The sequence below is a fragment of the Arvicanthis niloticus genome, chromosome 19 (genome assembly GCF_011762505.2).
Source record: "Arvicanthis niloticus isolate mArvNil1 chromosome 19, mArvNil1.pat.X, whole genome shotgun sequence".
Lineage (NCBI taxonomy): Eukaryota > Metazoa > Chordata > Mammalia > Rodentia > Muridae > Arvicanthis > Arvicanthis niloticus.
In genome coordinates, this window is record NC_047676.1 from 39,104,055 (window position 1) to 39,126,768 (window position 22,714).

At 42.3% G+C, this 22,714-nt stretch overlaps 2 protein-coding genes across 3 annotated transcripts in view; both read left to right on the top strand.

The window, feature by feature from the left end:
- The window catches only part of Itga1 (integrin subunit alpha 1), a 134,009-nt gene that overhangs the window by 11,568 nt on the left and 99,727 nt on the right, over positions 1-22,714 (top strand). The window lies entirely within an intron of this gene.
- Positions 167-2,030, top strand: Pelo (pelota mRNA surveillance and ribosome rescue factor). The gene is made up of 2 exons (XM_034523341.2): positions 167-1,155; positions 1,440-2,030. The coding sequence occupies exons 1-2, from the start codon at positions 430-432 to the stop codon at positions 1,869-1,871; spliced, it is 1,158 nt and encodes a 385-aa protein (XP_034379232.1). The 5' UTR covers positions 167-429; the 3' UTR covers positions 1,872-2,030.

The window sequence follows — 22,714 nt, forward strand, 5'->3', positions numbered from 1 at the left end:
ATGTGCAGGGGAAAAGCTCAGCTTTTAAGAGCGCTTACCACCTCCTTTGACATTTACCTAGGGTGAGCCTTCCTTTTACTGCGCCTGCGTGCGCGCGCAGCCCACAGACTCCGCCTCTCTAGTAGGAACCACAACAGACTTGCGCCGGGAGGCGGGTTGCGCCTGCGCGATCGCCGCGTCAGCCTCTTGCGCGGGGCCGGCGAGTGGAAGTCCCGAGTTGCCGGTGCTGAGAGTGAGGTCTGCCGCGCCGCGTGGGCCGGCGCGCGGGGACTGAGACAAAACGTGGGGAAAAGTGGTGCCCTGAGCTGCAAGAATCAGAGGTAGTGTTTACCTTCCCGGCCTGAACCCACCGATCCTTCCCTGCCCCGCCCCCACTCCTGGGACCCCCCCTGAACGGCCCCTGTTCCGAAGTGAGCCCCTGCTGAGGTCATGAAGCTCGTAAGGAAGGATATCGAGAAGGACAATGCGGGCCAGGTCACTCTCGTCCCCGAGGAGCCCGAGGACATGTGGCACACCTACAATCTAGTGCAGGTGGGCGACAGCCTGCGCGCCTCCACCATCCGCAAGGTCCAGACCGAGTCCTCCACGGGCAGCGTGGGGAGCAATCGTGTCCGCACCACCCTCACTCTTTGCGTGGAGGCCATCGACTTCGACTCCCAGGCCTGCCAGCTGCGGGTCAAGGGGACTAATATCCAAGAGAATGAGTATGTCAAGATGGGGGCCTACCACACCATCGAACTGGAGCCCAACCGCCAGTTCACCCTGGCCAAGAAACAGTGGGACAGTGTGGTTCTGGAACGCATCGAGCAGGCCTGTGACCCGGCATGGAGCGCTGATGTGGCAGCTGTGGTCATGCAGGAGGGCCTCGCCCACGTCTGCTTAGTCACGCCCAGCATGACCCTCACCCGTGCCAAGGTGGAGGTGAACATCCCCAGGAAACGGAAAGGCAACTGCTCCCAGCATGACCGGGCCCTGGAGCGCTTCTATGAACAGGTGGTCCAGGCCATCCAGCGCCACATAAACTTTGATGTTGTAAAGTGCATTCTGGTAGCCAGCCCTGGATTTGTCCGAGAGCAGTTCTGCGATTACATGTTTCAGCAAGCCGTGAAGACGGACAACAAGGTGCTCCTGGAAAACCGCTCCAAGTTCCTTCAGGTAAAACTCTTATCCGGAGAAGAGTTCAGAGTGGGCGGAAGAATTGCTATGAACGGTTCAGGTTCTAATGTTTTAGAATGGGGAGGAGTAGACGGCTTAGCTGGGACTCTAAATGAGAGATTGTAAAGAGAACTGAACTGTGCAGTAACTAGCACTTTCATAAGGTAACCCGTGCCTAAGTCCTTAAACAGGTTAGGCCTCATTCATGCTTTTGTCTTACGTCATTGTGGGCTGATGAATGGCTGCTTTCAGAGATTCTTTGTCTTTTGTAATTGTGACTCCAGGTACACGCTTCCTCTGGACACAAATACTCCCTAAAAGAGGCCCTATGCGACCCCACTGTGGCGAGCCGCCTTTCGGACACTAAGGCTGCTGGGGAAGTAAAAGCCTTGGATGACTTCTACAGAATGTTACAGCACGAACCAGACCGAGCGTTCTATGGACTCAAGCAGGTGGAGAGGGCCAACGAAGCCTTGGCCATCGACACGTTGCTCATCAGTGATGAGCTCTTCCGGCATCAGGATGTGGCCACCCGGAGCCGGTATGTCAGGCTAGTGGACAGTGTGAAAGAGAACGCGGGCACCGTAAGGATATTCTCTAGTCTCCACGTGTCTGGCGAGCAGCTGGGCCAGCTGACAGGAGTAGCTGCCATTCTGCGCTTCCCTGTGCCAGAACTTTCTGACCAAGAGGATGATTCAAGTTCTGAAGAGGATTAAGACTGACACTTAATAGTTTCCCCTTGACAGATGCCAGAGTGGCTCTTGTTGCTCCTGCTGGGGTTTCTTGTGTGTTGGGTTCACATTAAGTGTCTTATGGTTTGGTTGGCAGGACATGTATTCAAATGAAATAAACCACAGCAATGTCCAAGCTTTTAAGTTTTCTAGTTCGAGTTACTGTTTTCTAAATACCTGGAAACAACAATTTGTGTATCTAAGAAAGAAAGGCAGTTTGGGGGTTTGGTTATAAAACCGCACCCACCTGCTTGACTTGGTTTTCCTCCTAAAACGCTTTAATATCTCAGGAAGTTTTTCAGTTCTACGTGGTGTTTCTACATTTCATGATTTTTCTCACGTCTTTCTAGGTTTTTTCCCCCGAGATTTTGACTACATTCACTACTTGAAGTGGTAGCCAGATGGTAAATAAACCCAGTCTAAACGTTATTTCTTTTAGAGGTGTGTTAAACATTTTAAAAGTATGCTTGTCACTCTTCATTCTAATCTATTTCTGTAGAGACGTTATTTTCAGACAGTAGAGGTTTGCTCTACTGGGAATTCTCAGCATAGTCTCGGGCCTTGACAGATGAGGCGAAAGTGTGTGGTTTGCTTACTGCGTGGTTGATGAGTGGTGAAGCTGGACATAGGTCTCTTGACTTGGAAATGGTGCCGTATCTTTGGCTTGCTGTGATTTATTCACCGTGGCCTGTCAGTGTTACACGTTCACAGGGTGCCTGTGGCGTTAGTCCGTGCTCTCGAGTTCTTACTGGGCTGTGCTATGTCTGAAGAAAGCACGTTCAGGGAGTTGAGTAATTCATGACGTTGTAGTCTCGTACTCCTTATTGTAGATAAGGAATTTCTGCAAATTGCCATTTAGAATATTTTTAACTACATAATTTGGATGTGCATTTCTTAGAGAGAGGGAACCTTGGAAATACAGAACTGCAACTTGATCTCTTACACGCTTCAGTTTTCACATGATTAGGAATTCTGTCTGAAGTCTGGATCAGAGACGCCTACATCATGTAAACTTGAGTTTTTGTTAGTCTGCTGGCTTTCTTGTATATAACACGTTTAGAGTTCTTTTTGATAAGCTTCTTGTTTAGATTTTTTCTATGATGCTGGGAACTGATACATTCATGTTATATCTATACCTACCTCCTAAAAATAACTCAGGTTCTTCTTTCATTTTAATATTTAGCTTTAAAGCAATATTAAATGTATCTTCTTAAATAACAATACAGAGAGGAAGCCATTCTAGTTCTTAAATTTAGGACCTGGTTGGTGATGACTCCGAATCTCAGGACACACGTTGCTGCTGTAGTGTCTTCAGCACTAAAATGAAGTCTAATAACTGGTGAATACATTTTAGAGCAAGGGTTCACTGTCAAACCGTCATAGCTTCTCATTGAGAACTCTTAGTGGCTGAACTGCAGCCCAGAGTAATTAATCAAACAGCCCTTCTGCCCTGGAAGTGCTGGGTGTGATAGCCTGAGCCTTCTAGTCTCAGCACTGGGTTGGCAGAGGCAGGTGGATCTCTGTGAGTTCAGGGAGAGCTGGGGCTTCATAGTGAGATCCAGTCTTAAAGATAAATAAATTACTGCAGCAGGTGACAGTAGATGACAGGCCTGAGAATTGGGTTTAGAACTTGCCATCTGCAGGTGGGCTGGTGAGGACAGCAGCCCCTGGGCGGCACAGCTGTATTGGCACCTTGCATCCAATGCTCTGCTCAGAGTGAGAAGCTGCTTGTTCCATAGTCTTCAGGTGATTGCTGTGTGGAGTAAAATCCAATACAAATGTAGGTGATAGCCTTTCCAAACAGAGTTAGCACGTCGGGCTGGGTGACAATATGGCATTAGATCAACTGACTATACTAATGTAGCTGTATCACCTCTAAGTAAATGCAAGTTTTTAATGTATATGAAGTATGTGGAAAATCTTAACTCTTTTTTTAAAAGTCGTATATTACATTGCTACCCAAAGAATAACTCATACTATATCATAGGGACAAATACAGAAGTAATGATAAAAGAAAATTTGGTTTAAAACTCTAGTCATTATTAACTCAGCCAGTTCATCTGCTGTTCCTTAGGAAGAAGAGCAGCATCTTAACCTTGGCTTTGAGATGTGGGCTAGCTGGGGAGCAGGTGTGCTTAGCAAACGTGTCACAGGAAGAGTTTGGATTTATAAAAGGAATCGGGCAGATAGATGGAGAGCAACTGTTTTATAAATAATCACTGTTCAGCCACATCTGCGATGGGCAGGAAGAGACAAGAGTGTAAACAGGAAGAATGCTTAACAGGGTGCATGATGGGAGCAACTGAGAGGAATAGCAGCAATAAAGAGGCAAACCCTCCACTCCGAGTCAAAGGACGCCATTAGAAATCTTAGGAGAGGCTCAACGTGGCTTGGCTGCGCATTTTTTCAGAGTTACAGAAGTAGAATCCAAAGGCAAGTGTCAGTGTTTTCTGTGGCGTGTTAGGATAAAGCAACAATAAGTTAAATAGGAAGTCGAAGATGCTGACTTGGAAGTAGAAATAGTTTACTTCAGTTTGAAGTGTCTGTGATACCTGGAATGCTTTCCTGTTCTGTTGAGGTTGGGATGTCTTAGTGAGGTCATCCCCACATCAGCCTCGGAAAGCCATAACTTACAGAAACAAGATGCACTGGGGTGTTCTGATTTAATTTACTAAAAGTTGGTTTCATTATTCTTCATTGCAAGCAAGCATTAACAGGCTGTAAGCCAGTGGTTCTCAACTTGTAGGTTGAGACCCCCCCACCCTTGGTAGTCGAATGACCCTTTGACAGGGGTGGCATATGACATAACCTGCATATCAGCTATTGAAGTTACAATTCACACCAGTAAAATTGCAGTATGAAATAGCAACAAAAATAATTTCATGGCTGAGGAACGGGTGCTAACCACAACATGAGGAACTGTGTTATAGGGTTGCAGATTAGGAAGGTTGAGAACCACAGCTATAAGCTATAGTGTAGGCCAACAGATTATTTTGCTGCCACCTGATAGGCATCTAGATTTCTCTCATAATCTTCACCTCTTTTGGGATTTTTTTTTTTTTTTTTTTTGCCAAGTTTTATTTTTATTGTAAGAATCCTTGTTTTGATATTTTATTTGAGTAGACCTACAGTTTTGTTGATATATTTGTCACTAAATGAGTTCTCCAACCATGAAAAGCACCTTAACTGAAGAGCTAAAAGAGGACTAAAAAGAATCACTAATACAGGCTAACACATCCCTGCCTATAACCTAGCACTCAGGAGACTAAGGAGGAGGATGAGTTCTAGGTCAGCCTAGGCAGCATAGCAAGATCTTGTCTTAAAAACAAGCTGTCTTTCAGATTAGGTTTAAAAAAAAAAAAAAAAAAAACTTCAATAAAATAGTTTACTTGGTATCGATTCACTTCTTTAATAGTTGTTCTATGGTTTGGTTTATGTGCTCTGAAACAGATTCCCAGACTGCTTCCTAAATACATTTTTATACGCATGGAAATTAGGATATAAGTCAAGCATTTACTAATTTTATTTTTAAACAATTTTTGCTGCATATATAATTTCAACACGAGGGCAACTTTACTGATGAATGAAGTATATGTGTTTAATTTTACATAGGGGATTCAGTCTTTGCTGAAGAGTTGAAACTGCAAAGTGTACATCTTGACCATTTCAGAGTTGGCCAGTCCATTTCTTACATACCCATTGCTCAGACTGCCGCTTGTCATGAATGCATTGTAGAAATGACAGAGGGAGGGCTAGGAGCATTTCATACGTTGATGGAAATTCCGGTCCTATAATCTGTCGAAATCCATTTTACTTAAACACCAAATATGCCTCCTTATCAGACCAGCTTGAGTGAGCCCTACCTGAGATAACTTCCCCAAGATTCGAGACTTGTATGTTAAGAATTACTGTTTTCTGCTCTTAGAGAAACAGTGACTTAGTTATGAAGCAAAGAGTGTAACCATAATGCCATTCCTAAGCATGAAAACATCAAATTATCATATTTTTAGAATGTGTGTTAGAATATTTAACTTAAAATGTTGTGAATTGTCTACTTGTTCTTTCATTATCCACTGCCCACGTTCAAACCCTATTTTCAGGATTTAATGGAAGTACCTGTTTTCTGTCATATCAGAGAATTAGAGGATTGGTGTGTATTTTGATTTGGATGATATATATTTGGTTTTAGAATGGCTAGTACTGAGGTGGGGACAACATCCAGCAGGTGGCAAATACAACAGAAACCTGAGCCAGAGGCCTCATGCCTGGCTGTGCACAAATTGGTATCATGGCCTCTATTCCAGAAAGGAAGTAATTTAGTCTTTAAATGGCAGGTCCTGTGATGAAGATTTTTAAATGCATTAGTTCTTCCAAGAGCCTCTAAAAGGAAATTTTATCATCTTCATATGAGAAAAATTAAAAGAAGATAACTAAATTGACCTACATCACAGCTGGTAAAGGTAGAAGTACCCTACATAGAAAGTGTGCAAGCATGCCAATTCTATTTCCCAGTTGTCTCTTTGGTATTGGTCACATCTGTGTCTAGAATAAAACTAACTTAATACCTATAGGACGTAATGAGCTTGAGCTTAATCACTTTTATATTTTTATTTCCCATGATTTAATCTACCAGGAAGTCAGCGGCTTAATCCTAAGATTTTTCCGCTTATAACATACCCGAGCATTTAGAAAGCAGGAAGTAGTTGTGTGAGGAAGCAATCCCCTCTGCTCTAACAGTCAGTTCTGAATTTCATCCTTGGCTTTCACAGCTTGTTTCAGTTGTTAAGTCTAGTATTCTCTCTGCATACCTGTGTGTGCATGGAGGTGCACATATGGGTACCTGTGCCTGTGAGGTCCAGACAACAACCTGTCCTGTAGATTCTCAGGCACCATTGCCTCTCCCCCCCACCCCTCTTTTTTTCCCCTAAATATTAGAAAAGGTCTCTTTTGACCTGGAATTTGCCAAAGAGACAAGGCTTGGCTGGTCAAGGAATCCCAGGAATTTATCTGTTTCCTCCTCCCCAGTTCTTAGATACAAGGTGTCATCACACTAGGCTTTGATAGCTTGAAATCTCAGGGCAAACTCAGTTTCCCCTGGCATCAAGGCAACCACTCCACCTACTGGGCTATTTCTCCAGCCCTTAAACCTACCCATTATAAACCTAAACCTACCCATTATAAACCTAAACCTACCCATTATAAAATGCCATTATTTTAACACATAATTATTTACTGAGTGTCTTTGTAGCTACATTTGTGACATACAAATAGGCAAATTAGATACTGGAGAACAAAACCACAGATGGTCGGGCTTACAGGGAAGTAATAATAGCTGTTGGAAGTGACCACCACAGCCTGGGTGAATCCAGAGATACCAGCAAAAGAGAAATGCTTAGGGTTAATTAGTCTTTCTCTGGGTCCTTTCAGATACCACTATGACATAGCAGCACAATGAGGAAAAGACTGAGCTACATTAAAGTATTCTGTTAAAGAAGTCAAGGAAATACTGTGTCTTTCAAGATGATTTGTCTACAAAATGACGATGGTGGTGGTGATGGTGATGATGGTGATGGTGGTGGTGATGGTGATAATGATGATGATGAACGTAAACCCAGAGTCTCCTTGTTAAGCAAGTACTCTATTGCTGAACTACACACCCCATCCCCATTTCTCTATCTAAAATTATTAAGTAATACTGGTAAATCCTTAACTACTTGTCATGTTTAGGATGACAGTCTCAGATAACTAGTGTGTGTGTGTTTTTTTTCAATGAGTCTCATTAAGAAAACACGAATGCATATTGGAACCTGGACCTCCATTAAGGGGAGTAGTTGCCGTTAAATTCTAGTTGTGAAATGTGTTCAGAGGTGGGAGGGTCCTTCTGAGTTCAAGTCTTGGTTGCAGACATTTTATGTCTGGAATTTTTCACCAGGGCTCCGTGTAAACACTGACCAGAACTTTTGGCCTGACACCATTGTGAAAGATTGCTCCCATGGATATAAAACATTTTAATCTTGTGTTTCAGCTCATTTGATCTTGTCACCATAATTTATAGCTTATTTTTCCTCTACAAGTATGTGTAAGAGTCTTTTTACCGAGGTCAAGGAGAGAGATTACAGTCTGCCTCAGTAGAAGGCACTCAGCCCTTTGGCATCACAACAGGTCAAACTGGAAAGGAGCTATAATCCTTTATATAGATTATAAATTATAATTATAAATTATAGATTTATAGAGATTATACCAGGTTATATAGAGCAGGTATAATCTGAAGGCAGTCAGGCTGAGTCACACAAACAGGAGGTTTTCAGAGCCTCTACATTCATTCCCGTTTGATTTTTGCCATTCCAACTTCAAGCATTTTTTTTCTGTTACCAGCACATAGGGAGTTCACTGGATGGGGTAAGGAAATAGGACATGATTCAGGACTTCAGTGTGCCTTTAACCCTCCTCCTATTTGACAATCACTCTTCTTATAGGAGGATAATTTCTCCCTGAGCATCATCACTGAAGCCCCAAAGCAGGTCTTCATCCCATTTCCACACCCTGCCTGCCTATTTTCTAAGCCACTTACCAAGTGCCAACTGTGTGTCAGTATGCTGTTAGCTTCCAAGGTTCTAAAGAGAAAGGAGACCACAGTCCCTTCCAGAGCATGATGGGAATACACCAGTCAGGAAACCTAGAGAGAGGGGCTCCTAACCCAGCCTGGCTTCATGGGGACCTGAAGTCAGACCTGAAACTATAAAATTCCCACAGCCCACAACAATCGCACATTGCTCCCTAGTGATGAGGCCAAGGAGGCTTGGGAGGACTCTCCTTTTAAAGCTCCTGGATGTTTCTGGTGATTTAAATTGTGGTTCATTTAGTCTTTAGTTTCTCAGGATATTAAAATGTTACAGTGTAACTGACAAACTGAGAAGAGGAGACCTGGAGAAACAAGTATCACATCAAAGTCTACCCTCAAAAATGCAGGAAATGGTTAAAGTCCAGTTAAGAAGTGAGCAGCAGGGCTCATTGCTGAGAGGACCTATGTGGGAACCTTTTGTGACCTGCATGATGTTACTATAGTCACCATTACCCTTTTCTGACTCACAGAAAAACCCGAAACTAGAAGAGTGAGTTTGGCTTACTTCTCTGGAGCACAGTAAAGAAGAGATGAATCTTCTGCTGAGTCTTAGGATACTCAGAAGCTTAGTGCTCTTTCAGAGGACTAAAGGTTCCCAGCACCCACATCAGGCTGCTCACAACTACCTGTAACTCCAGCTTCAGGGGGCCTGACTACCTCTGCTAGTGTCTGGGGGTACTTGCATGTAAATGAACACACACACACACAGACACAAATAAATCTTTAAAAAATAAATAGGGACTGGCAACGTGGCCAGTCTGGTGACCTCCTGTTGGGTGGTGTCTCTTCCCTGGGGCTGAATGGGATTTCAGAGTCCAAGTGTCACAATACGGGGAGAAGGTCGTACACCAGCTGGGTCTAGGATGACAAGGACGACAGGAAGATTTGGATTGTAGGCTGTCAGAAAGAACTGAATGATATCTTTGCCACTGGTTTAATAGTAGAGCAGTCTGTGGGTGAATTGGATCACAACCTGTGACAGAGAACATGGTTCCCTGGGCCACCCCAAGACTGTATATAAGCTTAGACACAGAAACAAAGGTGGGAATACTTGGCTACTGTAGCCTCGGTTCAAGCAGCACCGTCACTAGTGTAGGCTATGCCCAGTCCTCTGACACCTTCTGAAGATCACCTTGGGTGTACTGTTGTGGGGCTCAATGACTGGTACCCATCATTATGAATAAAGGATGCTACCACCATGGAGGGGAGGGGTATGCTTACAGAAGAGTGGCCCTTGGTTTCATAGTCTTGTAGGTCTCACTGACTATGCTTGGAGCAGTAACAGTAATTACTGGTTATTTTTATAAGCTGTGTAAAATAAAATTTTACTGACTTAGGCTTAAAAAACAATCTGTTTGGTACCATATTTCAAAAGCTGCCAAACTTTGGGTTTGGCTGACTGCAAAAGAACAGCCTGTTAGGAGCAAATTCCAGGGCTGGGGGGGGTCACTGACTTGGAATGTTTTGCCAAACACTCCCATATTTCCAAAGTTGTTGGGGGGCATTTGAACTTGAATATGATGGGGAAAGTTGTTTAAACCAGTTGTCAATTGGCACACAAGAATCTTGAGGTTTGCAGCTATTTTTTTTTTTTTTTGAATAATTTGCCACATTCCAATGACTTGCCAAGCTGCAGGGTCTTGCCACAATGCTTCTTGTTCTTCCTTCCCTATCATCTCTGCATGCTCTCCCAGAGAAGCAGGCAACGGGGAAACACACAGCATTGTTTTGACTGCAGTGTTCTTTGCAGTGATTTCTCAAAATGGACAGTATCAGGTACCTACAGAGTTTTCCAACCATTCTGATGCCTAAACCTTACCCCAAATGAAGCAGAGTATTCGCAAAAAGGAGCCCAGGCACCTACACATTTTGAAAGTTCTGCAATTGCTTCTTATCTGTGTCCAAGTTGAACCTGGGAGGTGTCATCCCCAAGTCAGTTGGCTTTAAGGTGTGGCACACTGAGTGTCCACTGTATGAATTAGCTTTCTGGCTAGAAAAGGAAAGGGGACATAACCATTGCAGAAAAGGCAGCGTCAAGCAGTTGTCAAGAGGAACATATTTTAATATCTCTCATGGGAATTGGCTCCTTCTATGTATTTTTGAATTTGCTGTCATATCTTTACAAGAGTAGTACTGATAAGTTTGTAAATAATGATGATTTTTATTGTATATGTGAGTTACAGTAAGGAGTTTATGAAACTAGAGAAACAAGTTTCTATCAATGTTTTGAAGATGCAAAGATTTCATTGCATAGGATAAGAAAATAATACTTTTCTGTTGCACAGAATGGGTAGCAGTCTGCTGGGAACAAGAAGATGTCATAACTGTTTGGATCCTTGTGAAAAGATGGTTATTGGCACCGGTCCAGCTTTTAAATATTTTCCTACTAAGTTGGTGTGGTGAGAACATTGGCTGAGGGCTCTAGTGTGTTGGGCAAGTCACGTTGCCTTCACACTCCTCAAGTTTAGTGTCATGAGCTTTACTTTATAAAGAGGAATAACAATAAAACTTTCCTCAGATTTGCAAAGAATTTGTAAAAGTATTTATCAGAAAGTACCTGGGAACTGTGCCTGGTGTCTCTTCTACCAGAAATTCTTACCAAAGTCTCCATCAAAGGTAGTATTCCAACTACCTTTCCTACAGAAAGTAGTATTCCAATTACCTGTTCCTACAGAACAGTAGGAGGCCTCCATGAGTTACCTTGAGACGGGGATAGTCTACCAACATAGTTCTCAGTTTGCATACCTTGATAGTTGGGTACAGAAGCATGTCTCACCTCTCAGTACAAAGGACTAAAGAAAGAAAGCTGCTCACTTTGATGACTGATGTGGAGAAACATGGCAGACCATCTCTGAGTTATGATGTTCACATTAGGTACATCATATAATATAATATAATAATATAATATAATATAATATAATATAATATAATATAATAGCTGTTAAATACCACTGAGAGGACAGAGTGTCATCATCACCTTCTTTTAGACCCCAGTAACATCAGAAATGAACAATAGAAGCCAGTGAAGCCATGGCATAGAGGCAGATTCTTTATCAGCCTTGACCCATTTTTAAGTTCAGTCAAGTGATATTAATGTTAATTCTTACATTAGAAGGTACATTACCTTTCTCTCCATGTAACCAAATCAATTCTTTTGGTATGTTTATTATTTGAATATTGTTCTACTGCTCAGTATCTTTCCTTGGATATTTTAGGCATTCATAAGTCAGGAACAAACCAGAATCCTTCCCGCTCTCCCTCAGTTTTTAGTCATGTGTAGAAATCTACTCTGGTAATGTAAATATTAAAGGAATATTTAGAAGAGGAAGCTTCAATGGTGAAGAAGAAAAAACATAGAACTCTGCTACTGAGATCATCTATGTGAGAATCACCACTGTGGATAGGGTGGCCTCCAGGCGGGCTCATTAAAGGTTCCATGGTTCCTCATGGTGCGGCCCCAATGACACGAGAAAGTCCTTGGGTTTCCAAAACGGCTTTATTGGCATGAAGGATGATGATTGAATCTGGATGTGCAGCCCTGCAAAACTCAGGACAGACCTGAATTAAGTAAGGAGGGAGAGAGGGGGGAGGGGCTGGGGAAGAATGCTTAATTGGCCCCGCCCTCTGGCCTTCAGGTATCTCATTAGTATGTAAATCTCTCTAGGGCCTGAGGCCTGTAGTCACACCCTCTACCTGGGCTCTTTGGGTGGGGCTGCATTGCCCTGAATGTGACTGAACAGTGCAAGTCAATGGAGTTCAATGTCACATGTTAGGAGCCTGGATTCTGGGAGCTTGGCTGAATAGATGACCGTCCCTTACAGGCAATGGACACCTGTTGGGTCTCCAGGCTTTCCAGTCAGTGCTTCCACCAAAACCAAGACCCCTTTCACGGCTCTACACACCACCTTCATTGATTGACCCCTCACTCATCTGGGCGTAAACCTAAAGCAGAGCCTCTGAGTGCAGTCTCTAGTGATTGCGATGATCAGACTGGCCTTGCAGAGGTTTCTCGCTTTCTATGGTCCAGGAGGGAAGATAGAAGCTGGTTCTGTACTCACAGCCTTCATCTCCTCCCACTCCATAGCTTGTATTTTGTCTCCATCCCTCACAGGGAAGGGTGTGGATGCTGAGGATATAAACCCCAAGAAAACAGGCACTTACCTCTTTAACAGAAAACCTAGAGAACTACCATTCTTGAGGTGCCTTGCCAAAGACAGGCATTATCCTGTGTTGGGGCATTCATCGTACATTGTACTGATGTTAGAATCCCATGGCCAGACAAGGCTCTTCAGGTCCAGCTCAGGCTCCTGCTAGAGAAAGTGGTACTGGTGCTAAGTCATCTATAACTTCCAAGATAAGGTCAGTCTGAATGCAGATTTCATACCTGCATAGAAAATAGGAATTATCCAACCATGTGAATTAATCAAAAAGTCAATATATCATTACTTCTCCTTTTATATGATTTTTCTGCATACTTGCATTAAATCTGCCTCGTCTGACCACAAGATGCTCATGTTAGAACATTGCCTGGTCCACCAACAATACCTGTCCTATCAGTAGATTGTAAATGGAGGCTCATTTTAAATACTCAGAGTCAGTTGCTCTCTTATATTTTCAGCAAGAGGACAGCAGGGCAAGGAATTTGGTATTAATCTGAAGCATCAGGAAGGAAGTTCAGGAAGCACAGGAAATGCCTTGCTCCACAGTCACAGTTTGTCCTGGGGTCAGCCAAGGCCGCTTTGCATCTCTCAACTCTGCTTCTGTTTCCTTCGGTTCTAAAGGACAGACTCTGCTTCTGTCCTTTAGAACCGAAGGAAACAGAAGCCAGAGAAGAGGAAGAGAGTTTTGAACCTCCCAGACCCCCAACACGCAATATGTTATGAACCTAAATATTGTCTTCCAATCCAGCTATCTAAATTTAAGTACAATTTGGAGAAGAATCAGCCAGCAAACATGTCCACATTTCATGTTGGATATCAAATGTTAATCAGGGTAGCACACAAATATTGATCCCAAAAGGACAAGGTCTACTGACATTTTTACTCTCCTAAAATAAAATGTAAAATTAGGGTGCCAGTTGCATGGCTCTGACAGTAAGGTGAAGGTGACCAAGCCTGGCCACCTGAGTTTCATTCTTGGAACACATGTGCTTGAAGGATAGAATTGACTCCCCCAAATTGTACCCCCCCCCACATTTTAGCTATGGTAAACATTCATGTACACACACACACACACAGAGAGAGAGAGAGAGAGAGAGAGAGCACATCAATCAATCAATCAATAAATGTAAAATCATTAGAAATCAACCCAACTTAACAAAGCCTGTAGCAAAAATTGTTTTCCTTCCTCCTTCCTGTAATTGCCAGACTTAGAGCCAGCACTGGAGAAACGGTGAATACGACATATAATTCTAGAAAATCATTTGTTTATCTGAAATTAAAATCTACCTGGATAGATTTTTAACCTGGGTAGCACTCCGCCATTCACTTGTCCATCTCCTGACTCAGTTGGCCACAATTGGCATAGGCAGGCGAGACCTTTGGCTAGGACAATGTTGGAAGGATCACTGCACTGGTGGGTGTATTCCTGGATTACACGTGTCTCTAGTTTCAGGGCCTTTCTTGATTGGAAAGAGAAGGGGTGGTCTTCCCCCATGCTTAGAAAAGCTTCAGTAATAGCTTTGACTGTAAATGACTGCCTATTTAGCAATCACTGATTGTTAAAATGATGTCACTCAGAGGATCACAGCTCTCAGCAGGCAGAGGTGGGCAGATCTCTGTGAGTTTGAGCATAGCAGCATCTACATAGTAAGTTCCAGGCCAGCCAGACCTACATAGTGATACATCATGAGACCCTGTCTTTACAAACCAACACCAAAACCCAAAAGGTACTCGAAGGAGGAACCTAAGTCCAACACTTCTCTTCTAGAATTACTTGTGTTTATGGTACTACTGAATAATATGAAGTTTTCTTATATATTAAAATTAGTAACTCCAACTAGATCATGATATCTACAAATTGGGGGTGCTTAATTGAAAATGTATCATTAATAAAAACTAAGACTGCCCCCCAAAACTTCCTAAGTAGGGGGACAACATCTAAGAAGATGGTGGCTGAGGATGAAGGAAGTCTCTGAAATGAAAGTCTCTGGGCTCCATGCTGCTGATAGTCTTTGGTGACTAACCTCAGTTTCTCTGTCCAGACATTAGCTCCACTGACTTCTATGTGTTAAAGCTGTGGCCACTCTTGCTAATTTTCAAAGTTAGTGACACTAGTAAGTGGCCCAGTAATATCCGTGTCACAGTTCTGTGATTCGTCTCATCTACCTCCCCATCCTCTGGATAGCAGTGTCATACATTTCTTAGGCCATCTGGGAGACAGAGCCCGTACAAATTCAGACAAGAAGCTGGAACCAATTCCTAGTCCCTCAAGGCAGGGGCTATGGGAGGTAATAAGAAAGAGAAGGAGGAGAAAGGGAGGTCTCAGTGGGCTACTATGGAAGGGCAAAATCCCCAAGTAAGCTCAAAGGACCCTGGAGTCTCCAGTGAGCTGCTTCTATCTTAGGAGAGACAGAAAGGATCCATCTCCTTAACAAGACCAAACAGACACATTGAGAACCTTCTCAGAGCTAAAATGGTTGTTGAGCATCCTCTAGATCCAAACAGATTTTATAGTAAGAATGCCTACTGAGGAGAGAGGGGAGGGTTCAGTAGAAGGAAAACAGATGCAGTAAAAACCAGGTGAGCAGTGGGTATCTGGTAGCCTAGTGTCAATGCTGCGAATGGGGCCAGGTGGTTGAGGAGGAGAAGGAGGAGGATGAGGAAGAAGAAGATGAGGAGGAAGAGGAAGAGGAGGAGTCATGAGAGAAAGGGCAGAGGTCCTACAAGGGGCGCATAGATTGCTCAGGGTTAGCCTGACAAGGTGAAGTTGGTGTTTGAGAAAAAGCCTTACAAAGCAAGGGTTGAGAGGGGGATGGGAGAGCAGCTTAGCCTCTGAGCTTCTTTCTGCTCAGCCCTAGTGCTGGCTGTGCTCCAGGGGAGGGCCTGAGGTATGCTGTGCCTGCCTCTCCCTGCACAGACACAAAGGCCCCTTGGGATCCACCTTAACCTCACATCCTACAAAGGATGAGGATGCCGAGCAGAAATGGACCTGTCACCCCAGGCTTGACTGCCTACACAAGGCAGTTGTGATTTTCCTTCCCCTCCCAGGACTGCCTGTGAAGGGTTGGGTTTCTGGTGGCCTTGAAGTCTTTCCACACTGCCAGAAGATCATGAGGACTAAGCCTTACATCTTCAGGAAGGATCAAGGAAATGTTCCTGTATGTTGATACCCCTGTCAGTGCTCACAGATTTATTCTCAAGAAAGCTCACAGGGCGGTTGCTAGAAGCTGCTGGGAACAACTGAGGAGTTAGGAAGAGCACAGCAGCAGATGGAGACAGCTTCCTGGTCAGGATTCATGGCCTACACCAGCTTCCCCTCTTACACTCGAGTTCTTCATTGGTGAAGTGAGGAGACATTCCAGCATCTCAGAGTTATTATGTATAAAATACTTTGTGTGTACTGTTGGATTTAAAAAAAAAAATGAGTTAGGCACAGTGAGCCGTGACTTTGTAATCATAGCGCTTGGAATCTGAGGCAGGAGGGCTGCTGTTAGTCTGGGGCCAGACTGGACTGTATTGTGAATTCCAGTCCACTTGAGTTACAAAGTGACAACTTGTCTTAAACAAACAAGTTTGTTGCTACTGTAACCTGGGGCCTCCGAGTCACCATTCAAAGTGAGATAAATGTTGCTTAGGTGTTTTTTGCTTACTGATCTTTTGCTTATATATTCCCTTTTTGAATTCTGTGTTTTATCGTCTTGGGAGTTTTGTTTGTTTCTTGTTTTGTGTGTGTGTGTTTGTGTGTCTATTATTATTATTTGTTTGATTTCTATTTGTTTTTTAGAGAGAGAGAGAGAAAGAGAGAGAGAGAGAGAGAGAGAGAGAGAGAGAGAGAGAGAGAGAAAAGAAATGATGGAGTTGGGTTGTGGTGAGGACGATCTGGTAGGACCTGGGCAGAGGGAAACTGTGATCAGAATGTACTGTATGAAAAATTATTTTTTCATTAAAAAAAGACCTGGCCTGGAATAAATGCTCAAAATACCTTTACTTGTTATGTTTAAAATATCCCTAGGTCTCAGTAAGTGTCCTTTAATGTCATGTCGAGCTATGAACTACCAAAGGATTATGCCAGCAAAAACAAAGCTCATATCTATGTTCTAAAATAAACACAATTTTTCTTTGAAAGGATGATAATTAAAGATACCATACAGTTAAATGAACACTTAAAAGGTAGTTGCTGCTTCCATGAAGTTTGTGTTTATTTCACTAGCCCAGAGGAATCATTCCAAGCCACGGCTCTCATGTTGTCTTCTTACATTACAATTCATAATAGTAGCAAAAATTACAACTATGAAGAAGCTACAAAATAAGTTTATGGATGGAGGTCACCATAACATGAGGACCGTATTAAAGGGCCGTGGCCTTAGGAAGGTTGAGAACCACTGCTCTAAGCTCATCCTATTCCAGGTTTTCTCCCAGACAGCCTCAGATGTTTTGCCCAGAGCACATAAGAAAGATCTTTTCCAGTGAGTTTCTGGGAAGCAGTGTGCCTGTTTGCTCCCTGTCATTTCACTTCTGCTCAAAATCAAGTGGAAAAAAAATATCGCATAAGAGTTTGTGTTATGACTGGTTACAGCAGGTGGAGGCTTTCTTTGCAGCGACATTTCCAAGTGGTGTCACCTAACAGCTGGATCCCTTTGCTTTGATGGAACTGGCGCCCTAATAGAAAGGGAGAAAGAAGCACTCGGGGGCGATAAACTTGCATCAGTTTGGACTCGGTTTAGAGCTATTTAAAACCTCTCATGGTTGGTAGATTATAAAGCTTTAGTGCTGCTCACTAAGAAATCATATCTGAGGAATTTTATTCTGTCAAACATTTAGTCTCGTTTAAGTCTACTGAGATGTTAATCTTTCTAAAACGTGTTTTCCCATTTTTGGTCTCCTTAGTTTTCATAAAAGCCACTTGGAGTTTAGTGGACCAGGACAGCTGAATACAAGGAAGGAGTGAGGGAGAACGAGCCCTGGGCTTGGTTTTGGGAAAGCCGGGGCCAAAGCTGGATTTTGCTATTACCTCGGCCCTCACTAAACCATTATATAAGCATCTTATATAATGAGTAACATCACCTGGAAATATAAAGACGGTTACATAATGCTCGATAAATGCTAACCGTATTGCCATGGAAACAGCCGTCACAGTTTGGTGGGCACTCCTTGCGTAAGGAGGGGTTACATGAGTATTACTTCTAAAAGTTTACACCCCGGCCATAGAGAGAGATTATCTTCCTCCCAAAGGAACTGAAATGTTTTTGAAATGGCAAACCTGTATAAGTCTAGAGATTTATATAATTATATTTTGTCTGTGCCAACGATGAACAATAATGTCTAATGAGGAAAAGAGTATTTATATAGTGGCTTACTGAGTTGAAAGTAAAAAGTAAAGCTCTGTAAATATACTCCATTGAGGTGCGAGTAGAGAATTCATGTGGTAAAATGGATTGAGCCTCACTATGACTTTTTCTAATATAGATCCATGCTCATTTGCACCAGTAGATTTTAATTTAATTGTTGTTTATCTTTGTGTGTGCGCGCACACACACATACACGCACATGCACGCTTATAAAGCTATTTCAAAACTGACTCAGATTCATTACAAGAAGATCCAGAACAGGATTTCCTTTGGCTGTCCAAGAACATTTTGCAAGTTTCCTGAGAAGTGTACTTAGGCAGAGTTTAACCAGGAGCTCCTGAGCCACTGTGAAGGACTTCCTGCAAGAACCAAACCGCTGGGGCATGAGGTTAGCTCTTATTACTAAGTCCCTTACTCTCTGTGCACACTGCTCTTTAAGGACATTTTTGTTTGATTGTTTTCTGCAGGGGGAGACAGAAAACAGTGAAATGCCTCGATCCTGAGAGGATTATGAGAACAAGAGGCTGGAGCACACCCTGTCCTTTTGGGTCATAATAGCCTAATAAACAATTTAGTCTTTAGCACCTTATGAAGCGTTCAGTACTAACACACGTCAGAAGGCTTTCCAACATCTTACCATTTCAAGATTTTAATGTTATATACTTTTATATTATTCTATTTTGAGAGTATCTAAAAGTCAGACACCTACCCCAAGGTTAACAACAGGCTCAAAGTTATTGGCTACTTCAAAAGACCCCAGAACTTGGCTTAACATAGCAGTGGTTTATTTTGCTCATCTTTCTTGTTTCCCAGTGTAGATTGGAAGACTTCATTTTCTGTTATGCCATTGCAAACACACAACCCAAGGTCGCAGGTCAAGGGAAAAGGGAGGTGGAAAGACTTTTCCCAAGTGCTTCAGCCCAAGGTGGAGAAGATGCAGGCTAAGGTTGAATCATCATTCCTTTGAGGCAAAGCAGCCTGCTTAGCCCCACCAACGTGCAAGGATGACTGGGAAATATGAGGGAACACGTACTGCTTAAGACATAGTTGCTCAGCACAGAAAGGCCAGAAAATATTGGAAGCATTTACCTATTATATTAATGATAGATCTAAATATCAATCAAATGAAGAGTAAAATGAAATAATATTATCCTAGTTTTTATTGACTTGGTTTTGTAGAGACAGTACAATTGTCCAATGTCTGATGGTTTCTTCTTTTCCATGTTAACGTTGTCTGTTGTGTTTAAAACTCTCTGCTCCTTGGTGAACAAATGAAATACTGGTCTAACTATATAATTCTTAGCATCTGTGTCAGAAAATGGACATGTGTCATACATTCCTTTGCACTAATATGCCACTGTGTTTATATAGTGTGTCTTTTTCTTCTTCCATTTCCACTAAATGGAAATAATTATGTATGCTTTCAACAGCTAGCCAGCCCTGGTTTATACATTTAACACATGCTGGCTGGTTAATAGATGGTGGCAGGTTATATACAAAAGCAAATATCCAGGTTGGAGTCAGTAAACCCGAGTGATACTCAATTGCATAAAAAGAAGGTGTGGCTGCCTGTAGTTAGCATGTCCACACTGCTGGGGGATTTCAGTTTGGATTGGTGCTTTTCATAGAATATGCAATGGACTAAACCTGGAACTCTACTCTCATTCTACAGACTTATATTCATCAGATGTTACAATTTCAGTCCCCCATGCACCATTCCACATTAAAAAAAAAATGTTCCTACTGAAACAGACTCTTCCCTTCTAGTTCATATATCTATAAGTGAATTATAATTTGAATCATAATTGGTAAGTAGAGAAATGGTGCCACTGTAATACATTTGTTACTGTGATGCAGTGTTTCCCCCAAGATCTCAATGTTTATGTAACTAAGTACCAGCACTTGAGTGCCAAGGACACTGATTGATAGGCACAAGCGTAGACCAACATGGTCCTGTGCACAATGCCTATTTTCCTTGCATTAAGTTTGCATTTCGTTATCATGTGTATGATTTATGGGAAGAGCTTATTATATGGTTGGTTCCACAAGGAGTTCAGTTTGCTGCTGTCCCCATAACTCTGTAGCCTCCCTGTGTCCTTGTCCCTCTCCACTAAAGTCCTTTGTTTAGTATAGAGTTTATTTGATCCAGATCTAACATGCCTTTAAAATAAGACTAGTCTTTTGATTAGATTGTTATTGCCTTCATTTATACCTCCAGTAAAAATCCTTGAGTTGGTTGCCTTGGATCTACTTTTATCATAAACTCTGTTTTGTTTTGTTTTGTTTTTTTTAAACATGTGACTTTCTAGAAAAGGTAAGATTGCTACTAGGGATGAGTTTGTCACGCTGTAGTAGGAATGCCTGTGTACTCATAACTTAGGCTATGTGAACTTTGTGAACTACAAGAATGTATCAGTAGGACTGGTGAGGGGCCTGTTTAGGCAGTTGCCATTTGGAAAGGGTTCTCTTTTCATGGCCTATGTGTTAGACAAAACATCCTTGTGTGTCAAGGTCCTCAAATGCTGTTTACAGGCAGCATCTCATTGAAGGCCAACAGTATTGGAATGATTATTAGTAGTTCTACTTGACGGGCTTAGAAATCAAGACTCAGTGGATAAGTTTTTCCTAAGGTATATTGGTGGCAAGCAACTATATCTAGTTATTGGCAAATTTCTGTCTATAACTAGTTATTCTCTGTTCAAAAAAACCAGGTTGAGCAGCCTGTTTATTTAAGTTCCTGGAATACAGAGATAACTAAACTGAAATGGAAATCTCCTCCTGGCAGCTCCTCTCCATGGAATTGATATAGAGTCTCTTTTCAGTCGGGCTGCAGGCAGAGTTAAATTGTCTCAAACTTGGAGAGCTCCAGCCTTGGAATGGTCCTGGAATAGGCAGAGTTGGAGTGTCCATACAATTCCTCACAGGGGTGTGGGGCTTTTAGCTGGCTCCTGGCCAAGTCATCTAGCCTGATGTTGACTGACGTCTGTCACTTGTCTCTACTTTCTCTCTATTCAGTTTGGTTTCTACCTCTAACACTGTCTTGTCCAGTGGAAACATGGCAGACAGAACAGTAGAAGACCTGGCACCACCAATATCTCTGTCTTGTATGAGCTGCACTTCCATCACAGGATGCATGGATGCATTGTCAAGGTGACTCATCACTGTTCCCCAGGATTCATGGTTTAGGAGAGCAGACGAAGCATAAGGTCAAAGAAATACTGTTCTGTTCTTGGATAGTCAATAAACTCGCCAAGCCATGTTACATACTTTAGAACAATAGCTTAGACCTTTTGTGTTTCCACCATTTGAGGGTACTGACTAATTATATAGCTTAATACGGACTTCTCCAGCCAACTTCTCAGGGCTCCTTCATGGACACTCTTGAGTTTGTTTGACATGTGCTTATAGAAAGATTCCAAAGAACCAGGATGACTAAGTTCAGTGGTGAGTGAGATCTCTCAATGAGGGCTGACTATCCCAAGTCCTTCCAAATCTTAGATAAGTTTAAGGGGCAGATATATAATCAGGTCCAAAATGGGACCTGAGGTTTGGGTGGAGTATTTAGGTATTCTATAAGAGGATGATTAATAAGAAAACATATTGTTGAAATCACAGAGATATTTAAGAAGGTAACTGTGTTTGGGACTAATTAAAAATTTCACATATATGGGAGAAGACAAACACCTTCAAATGTTCTAAGAATGTCTGCATAATCCTCATCTTAGAACTGGATCGTGATTTGAGTACAGATACTCACAGTCATTTAGAAGCACACACCCACTGTGGACAGCACAGCTTTCTGACCTACCAGCCTTTTGCCTCCTTAGAAAATGGAGGCTACTGACCCTTGAGATCTCTGGTAGTCTCGGTTTTGATTCCCATAGTCTTGAAAAAGGCAAATCCCATAAACAGTAAAATGTTTCTTTTGTTGGTCAGGGTTTAGCCTGTGGTTGGGATTTTGGCTATTCCAGTGGAGACAGAAAGAATGGAGAAATAAAAAGCAGAAGAGAGGTCACTGAGAACTCTAAGAAAACACAAAAGGAAATGCAAAAATGCTTTTAGAATTCCCTTTTTAATTTTTCCTACCTGCCCACCAAGTAGACAAGGTTGTTTTTACATGGGTAATACAAAAATGGAAATTACACACATTATCATACTTGTTAACTTATTCCATGAGCACAAAAAAGTATCATTACCATGTTCTGTCCAGAGATGGTTGGTCTCTCAGCCATGTGTAGAACTTTAGCTTGACTAAAATGCACACTGACTTAAGAATTCTATGTGTTTTATGTTCTCATACTTAATGTTCTGTGATCTAATTGCTTCGAGCTGTAACTGTGCTTAGTTTCATGGGTTAAAAAAATAGTAAGTAAACTGGATATGGTATCATTATCCAAGTGATTTTTTCAACATATAGACAAATTAAATGTGGAAGTGCATTTTAATATGTACACAAGGTCATTCAAATTCGAATCTCCCATTACTTATCTGTGTTTCCTCCCATTGTCTCCCATTAGTGGTAAAATAACTAGGAAAGTGGCTCCCTCTTAATGGGCTGACAAGTAACCAAGTAAAACAGTCTGGTATTTTCCCCCAGTGTGAGTGCAGGAAGTCGAGTTACATAATACCCCATTACAACAGTCTTATATTAGCCACCAAAGAAAAGAATTCTACACTCTTACAACTTTAGGGGTGAAA

Bases quoted from the DNA above. Each gene is read 5' to 3' on its own strand.
- Pelo (XM_034523341.2), top strand. From the start codon at position 430: ATGAAGCTCGTAAGGAAGGATATCGAGAAGGACAATGCGGGCCAGGTC. The intron at 1,156-1,439 runs GTAAAACTCTTA...TTGTGACTCCAG, and splicing joins ACCGCTCCAAGTTCCTTCAG to GTACACGCTTCCTCTGGACA.